The sequence below is a fragment of the Manacus vitellinus genome, unplaced genomic scaffold (assembly GCF_001715985.3).
Source record: "Manacus vitellinus isolate BGI_N305 unplaced genomic scaffold, ASM171598v3 scaffold_28_pilon, whole genome shotgun sequence".
Classification (NCBI taxonomy): Eukaryota; Metazoa; Chordata; class Aves; order Passeriformes; family Pipridae; genus Manacus; species Manacus vitellinus.
Genome location: NW_021940122.1, coordinates 2,074,389 through 2,083,133, shown reverse-complemented (window position 1 = coordinate 2,083,133; position 8,745 = coordinate 2,074,389). Strand labels below are relative to the sequence as shown.

General features: G+C 42.1%; 1 protein-coding gene across 1 annotated transcript; it reads left to right on the top strand.

Annotated features, from left to right (window-relative positions):
* The first annotated feature begins 231 nt into the window (after positions 1-231).
* On the top strand, positions 232-7,958 carry NFKBIZ (NFKB inhibitor zeta). Its single transcript, XM_008932261.3, has 11 exons — positions 232-363; positions 1,274-1,310; positions 1,406-1,509; positions 1,615-2,378; positions 2,821-2,926; positions 3,257-3,403; positions 3,894-3,957; positions 4,582-4,751; positions 5,409-5,519; positions 5,638-5,805; positions 6,466-7,958. The coding sequence occupies exons 1-11, from the start codon at positions 235-237 to the stop codon at positions 6,517-6,519; spliced, it is 1,854 nt and encodes a 617-aa protein (XP_008930509.1). The 5' UTR covers positions 232-234; the 3' UTR covers positions 6,520-7,958.
* The last annotated feature ends 787 nt before the right edge of the window (positions 7,959-8,745 follow it).

Genomic DNA, 8,745 nt, shown 5'->3' with positions numbered 1-8,745 from the left:
GGGGTGCCCGGCACGAGGGGGCAGCGGAAGGAGCCGCAACGCCCGTGGGGTTGGTGGGGGGACGCGGGGGCAGCGCCCTGGCTCCTCTCTGCTAACCAGGGATTTAGGTGGTTTTCCACAAGAGTTCCCGGCTTTGTGTTTTTTTTTTCTCTATTTTTATTTTTTTTTCTGTGAAAACGGAATCAGTGATTAAAAATCGGGTTTTGTTTTCGTGTCTCCGCAGTTGACCAACACATGGGGGGGGGAAAGCAGCACAGAGGACCTTTCCAAGGCGTCCGCGTGAAGAACTCCGTGAAGGAGCTCCTGCTGCATTTCAGGAGCAGCAAACAGATGTCCTCGGGCCCCGCCACCGAGGAAAGCAAGGTAACCGGCATTTTTGTACACTGACATATTTGCTTTTAATGGTTACTGTGCCTCGCGATAACGCTAGAAATGAGCTGCTGCTTTATCTGATGTGGCTGGAATCAGTGTTTTTCCTTTTCAACGCGTAATGGAAGAATACTGCTGGGCAGAAATCGGTGGAAAGGTTTACCATGGGAGAAGGAAGCACTTAAAAATGTTCTTACGAAGCTTTATTTTCTAAAGGGAGTTTGGGTAAAGATACATTTGCGTTACGAAACCACAGAAACTCCCTGTTAACTGCAATGAGATCATTCATTGGAGGGGTTGGGGATTCTTCTCAGGAGAGATTTGTTTGTCATGCTCTTGCGCTTCTCTGTGCAGAGCACACATTATAAAGGTAGGCCCTTCCACTTCCAGTCTGAAAAGACAGAAAAAAATACAGGAAATTCTGAGAAGATAAAGGGTATTTTTGATTTTATTAGAATAGTTTTTCTGAGTGTGTATTTGTAAGCTTTCTAGATAAGTGTGTCACTGGAAGATTTTTGCATAGAAAAGTTCACGGCATTGGAGAACTGTAAAATTGGCTGGCTTATTCAAGTTTAAAAGAAATCCTTGGGAAGGAACAGTATCTTTCTCTAGATTTTCTGGAGTTTTGTGGTATTGTAACAAATAGCTTAAAAAGCCTAAAGAAAAATGGTGGTTTTCATTTAAATTTCATGAAAGTATTTCCATTTTCTAACCTTAATTAAAAGCAATTAAGTTAGGGTTAGACAACCATGTACTAGAATTACTATAAGGTGTATTCTGTGTTTATGAAGGAAGTCACTGCTGCTTTCTTGGTGTTTTTATTGTTGTTGTTTGTTTTGTTTTGTTTTTTTTTTCCCCTGTAATAACATTATAATAACAGAATAATCTGGATTTTTCTTGAAAGGCACAAGGAGGATTGGTGAACTACGAGCCATACACAGGTAGACTGTTTTTTTTTTTATACATACCTTGCAGTATTAAATCAGTTGTAAGAGTAACCTCCAAATGGATTCTAAATTTGTTTACTTTTCAACAGAGCTGAAGAGCATACTAGGTCACAGTGGCAAAAGAAAGGCTCCTGAGCTCCTTTCTGATGGACCTTCTTTCAAACGCCAGGCTAATATTCACCCACATCTCCTGGTAAGTTTGTATTAATTTTTGCTTTATACAATTAGAAACTACCAGATACAACTGTACCTCCAACTTTCTGGGGCTTGTTTTGATTTTTTTTTTTCCTCTTGTCAGACACCACCCCAGACACCAACTTCTATGGATAACATGGAAGAGACACATAAAAACGACCCAAAGCATGACAGTAGTTCTGATCTGCTGCAGAACATCATAAACATCAAGAACGAGTCGAGCCCCATTTCCCTGAACACGGTGCAGGTGAGCTGGATGCACTCTGTCTCCAGCCACGGCTCGTCTGGTGAGCAGTACCAGGACAGCCCAGGAACACAGGCTTTTTCACCGTCCCAGAAATACCAGCCATTCCAAGATCATGCCAACCAGCATATACTCGATCCACCGCAACATTACCAGTTCCCCCCATCCCAGAACCAAGATTTGTCACAGAGTTATCCTTCAGATGCCTCCCTGGAGTACAGGCCGTTTGCTGCCAATGACCAGTCTCCTGCCTACCAGCAGAACACCTTTGAGAGCCATGAACTGCAGTACTGCCCGTCCCAGAGCTTCTCCTCCCTCTTGAATGACTCTGAAGGCTCGGAGGGCATCTCCACTCCCCTCCAGCCTCTGACCAGTGCCCACCCACAGGCTGATGTTGCCCCTCATGCCCCGAACTTCAGCTTGCTTTCCAGCAACATCTGTGGTGGTCTGGAGCGCAGCGTCTCTTTGGCTGCTCTGAATGTCTCTCTGCCTGATCAAACCATTGCCAGAAGCACGACGCAGCTGGGCAAGTCATTTTTTCAATGGCAAGTGGAGCAGGAGGAAAACAAACTGGCTAACATATCTCAGGACCAGTTCCTTGCAAAAGACTCAGATGGAGACACGTGAGTGCCGTTTATCTTGGTGTTTCTTATGTGGGAGGTTGGGGAATGGTTTTGCATTTTGGTGGGCTGGGGAGGGAGTTGAGAGGCAGAGTGGTATAGTGGAAGCCCTTCAGTAGCAGTGTTTGTGTCATGAGTGCAGTAGTTCAAGGTAATCAAGCAAAGCATGTGGTGTGATGCAAAGAGTTGCAGCGCACTGGGTAGATGAGGTGTTTGTATTGTCTAATTTTGAGTACTTATCAATAGACTGTGGTAAGTGGAGAGAAAAACATTCAAATTTAGACGCTTTAAATTGCCCTGGTAAGAAAGTATCCATGTTCCTGTCTTAGTTATGCAGAGAAGGTCTGAAGCTGGCAGCATAACATCCCTTACCATGTGTTTGGATCTCTGATGTCTTGAACCCTGGTTTGTATGGTGGTGTAACTGTTTCCTCTCTTTCCTGCAGCTTCCTTCACATTGCTGTTGCCCAGGGCCGTCGAGCACTCTCCTATGTTCTTGCAAGGAAGATGGCTGCCATGCACATGCTGGATATTAAAGAGCACAATGGCCAGGTGAGGTTCTCAAAAACCTTTGCACCTGCTTTGTGCACCTGAGTGCTTCCTGCATGTCTGGACCTTGAGAAAGATGTGGTGAAATGCTTATTTAATATTAACCCCAAGATTTAGCCTGCATACTAATATTAACCTTGAGCTAATAATACTTCTTGGGATCACCTTGAGCTGGTAAAACTATGTGTTCTGCTTCATTTGTCCTGGCTTCTTAGCATTCATAATCACTACTTAAATAATACCAGGCAGCTAGGCTTTTTATTTGTTTTAGTTGCTCTTTCCTGTTAGAGATCAGATGACTAATAGCTTAAATTTTCTTCTTGATGTTTGCAGAGCGCTTTCCAGGTTGCTGTGGCTGCCAACCAGCATCTCATTGTGCAGGACTTGGTTAGCTTGGGGGCTCAAGTCAACACCACAGACTGCTGGGGTAGAACGCCGCTGCATGTTTGTGCTGAGAAGGGGCATGCCCAGGTCCTCCAGGTAAGAACCAGCAGGCACAGCTTTGCCCCAGCCATTAACACTTACACTTTGTGTTAGTTGTCTTGGGGAAACTCTGGAAACGTCACTCCTCCCTTTATCTTTTCTCGCTGGGTAGCCCTGCGAGTGTGTCTCAGGGCTCTACATTAACAGCTTGAAGTGAGACTGAATTTCACATTAAAGTTCTCACCAACATTTTGAAGTCATTTGCTGGAATCCTCAAGTCTACCAAACCAATAAATAAGTCTCCTCTTAATCGTAGAATGGTTTGAGTTGGAAGGGCCTTTTACGATTATGTAGTTCCAGCTACCCTGTTGTGTTCAGAGACCCCTTTCAATAGATCAGATTGCTCAGAGCCCCATCCAACCTGCTCTTGAACACTTACAGGAGTGCCCTTTTTACTGCAACTTTGTTGCAGTAAGACTGTATACAAACTTGAAGCAGTATGTGGTTTGGATAAGACCTAAAGGTGTACCTGTTCCCGCTTTTGTAGGCAATCCAAAAGGGAGCCATGGGAAGCAATCAGTATGTGGATCTTGAGGCAACAAACTATGATGGTGAGTAGTTAAGATAATTTACAGAGTTACTGGATATTACAATGTTTTATAGGTGCTGATATGAATGTTATCCTGGATTGAGAAACAAGAAAATGGAGTATTTCTTTGTCAGATTGAGTTTTACAGTTACAACTGACACCTGTCAGATAAAAACATGGTTAGTCTGTGTCTGACAGGACCTCTTTCCTCTTGCATGTGATTGCCACCTTTGGCACAGAGAGTGTAGGTAGTAATTGGCTATTGTTTAAAACATTTGAGTGCCAGCGTTACATCAGTGGATACAGAAGCCAGAATCTCTGACACTCGAGAGCTGCTTTGTTTGGACCTCTTTTCCATAAACAGCTCTTTCTAATGTATATATTGTAAAAAAATATATTAGAAATTGATTCTTTCATTATCTGCTGGCTGAGAGCTCACAGTAGGTTGCTGCTTAACTCCTCCAGTGTTGGACAACCCAAATCTCAAGCTGCTTAGGAACAGTCACTGTCACTTGCAAATATGGAACCATCCCTGGGCTTAATGGGATGAGAAGCAATTTTATCCAGCCTTTGGATAAAAGCAGCCAGGCAATACTTCTGTATTGTACTTGTTCATTAATGATGATTTTAATTTTTTTATGTTAAGGTATGACAGCGTTGCACTGTGCGGTTCTGGCCCATAATGCTGTGCTGCATGAACTGCAGAACAGTCAGCCACCTCACTCCCCTGAGGTCCAGGAGCTTCTGCTGAGAAACAAGAGCCTGGTAGAAACTATCAAGACTCTGATACATATGGGAGCCTCTGTTGAAGCGAAAGTAAGTAAAATGGCTTAGTCTGAAGTGCCAGATCCAGCGAGAATGTGGAAGCAGAACATGTCGCTTTCTCCCACGCCACATTTCAGCTTTATTACAAAGGAAGTAGACTAATTTGAAAGCTTCCCTACAGTTTTAATTTGCCCAAATGGGATGAGAATGTTGCATTTATTCAGAGCAAAGAGCAAGGTATTATCAATGCAAATGAACCCTAGGGAAAGAGGGAGGTGACAGTCTAATTTCTGGATTAAAAATGACTCTACACTGGCTGCAGTTAGTAGTGTTGTAAAAGTAGGAATATCTCTGGAGCACTCAGGTATCCATAGTAATGGGATACTGATGATAATTTGTTCTTGAACTACAACATTTAATTAAAAACGGCTTACCTGTGCATTCAGGTCTGTGCTGGGCCAGACTGTTACTTAGCCAAAATATCAAAATGTTACATTATGTAAGCTTACCTCCAGATGAGCTCAGGTCCACTGTTCATCAGGTGTTGATATTAAAATATATATTCAGATTGACTTTTGGTGAATTGTAGTGCAAGTATGTTTGTTCAACACTCTGCAATTACTTTGCTTTCTGTTTTTGTTTGTCTACATGTTCACCCTGGATAGGTGAAGCACCTGCAGGGAAGACTAACAGTTTCTTTTTTGATAGGATCGCAAAAGTGGTCGCTCTGCTTTACATTTGGCGGCAGAAGAAGCAAACCTGGAGCTCATTCGTCTCTTTTTGGAGCTGCCCAACTGCCTCTCTTTTGTTAATGCCAAGGTATGGTAGTTTTCCTGTAATGCATATAAAATCTGGGATGTGCCTGTGTGTGGCACCACGAGTGTCCTGAGTCTCATGCCCCCACCTTTTCTTCATGGAGTTACTTTGTCGTTTTCAGGCTTACAATGGCAACACAGCACTCCACGTGGCTGCTAGCCTGCAGTATCGGGTGAGCCAGCTGGATGCTGTGCGCCTGCTGATGCGTAAGGGAGCTGATCCAAGTGCCAGAAACTTGGAGAATGAACAGCCAGTTCACCTGGTTCCTGATGGCCTTGTAGGAGAACAGGTAAAGTCATAACAACCCTCTCCTTCCATCTGTCCCTATCTACACAAGAGCTTTATTCCTCTCCAAAAATTTCTTTTGGGTTTTGAGTTGCAGCTTCTAAGGAAAAGATTTAGCAAGTGCCACTTTATTCAGAGATCTTTAGTTTCAATGTCAAGATCAGGCAGAATGTACAAATACTTGGAATTTTAGGTTTCACTTGTAGCTTTTATTTTTTCCATCTCAAAAGCTTTTTCCTGTCAAAATAGGTTTTGTCTTTGTAACCTTGCAACATACTGGAGGTAATACTCCTTCTCCAGTTCGTCTCAGTATGACCCGTGATTGTGCTTTTGTTGCTCTGGTTGTAATTAGTAAAGACAGTTCTTAGATCCAAGTAACAGATGAAGAAAATCCCTTTTTCCTAGGAGCTGTATAAATACATGATGAAAGAGGTGACTCTTGGCATAAGAGACTTGTAACTTAAGCACAGCTGAGTGGCTGACTGTTGCCTTTCGTTGGTTCAAGTGGTGTAAAATTGGATCAATTCTTGTGTAACTGAACTCAGAACCTAGGCTTAGATAAATGAGGAGTACAAAACTGAGTCTAGGGTGGGGTTTTATTTTCACATTATGACTCACTTTAGGGTGATGAATACTAATGTTTTTGTGTCTTTCTCTTCTCCAGATAAGACGTATCCTAAAAGGGAAGGCGATTCAGCAGAGAGTGTCGCCGTTTTAGGCTCCATGTTTCTTGGAGTTCAGCAACTCACACTCACTGTCAGTCAGGCAGTCCTAATGTATCTGTAAATAGACCATTTGCCTGGTGTGGGCAAATGTTAGTTGTTTCTATGAAACAAAAGCATTTTGTTCACTATTATATAGTGGGTTACATAAGAGTTAAAAACAAAACCTCAAACCCCAACAATCAAATTCCTCTGACCAAACGGGAATGTTTAATTCCCAAGTATGTGGAACATTTACCTGGATACCTGGATTTCACAGCTACAACAAGACTGATTTTATTTAAACAGCCATACAGATAACTTGTAGACAAGAGAAATTCTACAGGATTTTTTTTTTTTTTTTAGAGACAGCTGATACAGTTCAACAATACAGCCTTTGTAATGTTTTGTGTTTTAAATATCACTTAAGTGCAAGAGAAATTGAATATTTTTGAAGTTGAACATTTATTTATGTAACTTTTTAACTTTCTTCCAGTATCTTGTGCAGGATTGTATATAGTCACTGGCACTATTGTACAGCTGTATATTTCTAAGAATCTATTGATCACTTAGGGAATGACCTGAAGAAACAAGTTCCTTGATCCTGAACTTGCAAATTGCATATAGAGTTTTAATACTAGACTGGTGCAAATCGGGTAAATTCTGCTGTTTTGAAAGAGTGAAGATGGAAAGTACAGTTAAGATTGTCCTGGCACTGTTGTTAATAACACATGAAAAGCCATGCTTCTTCAAGGGACTGTCAGTTTTTCTCATGCCTAGTAGGGGTTTTTCTTTTGATGGAACAATAGATTGAGAGAGAAAGATCATGACTCTTATAGTGTATATGTAACTTGCACTTTAAGGAATATGATCCTGATTCAGTGCAAGTATTTAGCATGTACTTAAACTGTTGGTGCATGCTGACATATCTCCATGTTAATTGTAATACTTCAACATGTGTAAGCCCCACTATGTTGGTAGGGCTTAAGCACATGCATAAGTAGCTTACTGAATTGAGCTCTAGTTAATTCTAGAGACTTAATGTTTTCCACCTCCTGAGCAGTTAGTCCATTTATGGTTTTACCTTATAGGTATAGTGGTTAGCCAAGTAATATTTGAAGTTAATGTTTTTCTATTTTTTAATAATTATGATTATTAATGCAAAATGTATACTAATGACGCTGTATACTTGTGTTCTGTTGGAAAAAACTTCCTCCTATCACTTTCTGAATGATCTGTGCTGGGCTGTAATCCAGTAATGTGTTCTCTGTATGGTCTTTGCTCTTAAGCTGTTTTTGCATCACATGCAATTCTCTGCCATAACCATTTAATTAGTCTGATTCTGCTGTTTTGACAAAGTATGTCTTGTAGACAAGCTAAATGAAAAAAATCTGATATATGGAGGCTTAGTTGCAATGTATTTCTTGAAGGGTCACATGTAACTTGTGTTTGAATAAACATGAAAATTAAATTTTGGTGGTTACTGTGTGGGATACAAATAATGACAATGAAATCAAGCTTGAGATAAATCTGATTTTAGCATGGTAATACTGTGAGGCTCAAAGGTAATTTGTTAAGGATGAAATGAAGTCTCTCCATCCTGCTGTTAAGGCTTTCCCTTGTTTGATGCTGGTTTTGAAGCTGGTGCTTGGATGTTCTGGGTCATGCACTGTGCAGTTGTATTGCCTGTGTATTTAGTGGATATGCCCCAAATAGAGATAATAGTCACCAGGTTGTCCACATTGCAGGTTGTCACCTGAACACTTGTCCCTGTGTACTTGAAAGTTCTGACAAGAACTTTCTCATGTTCTCCCCATGACTTCCTTGCCTTGGCCCTCAGTTCTTGCAGCCCAGGCACAAGAGTCACCTTAGCACAGGTGACAGTCTGTGTAGCCAAATGGGACCATGCACGTGGGGCTGGGCTGTGCTTGCTTCACAGATAAGATGGGCTCTGAGCTGGCAGCAATCCTTCAGGAGGAAAAGCTGCCATCACAGCCTGTCCCTGCTGAGCATAAAACTGTTGAGATGGCAATAGTCAAGAGGGAAAAGCGGATGAAGCATTAGGATCTGCCACTATGCTATTGTATAAACCCTATGTCTGCCCCTGCCTTACTGCTCTGTGTGGTGAGGGTGTCCCCTCAGGTGAAAGTGTGGGGACTGGAAGAGACCCAGAGGTGTGTAGGAGCTCCCTTCCAGGGAGCAAGAGAGTCAACTAGGGCAGTTCTGTAGAGCCAGGACAGGCC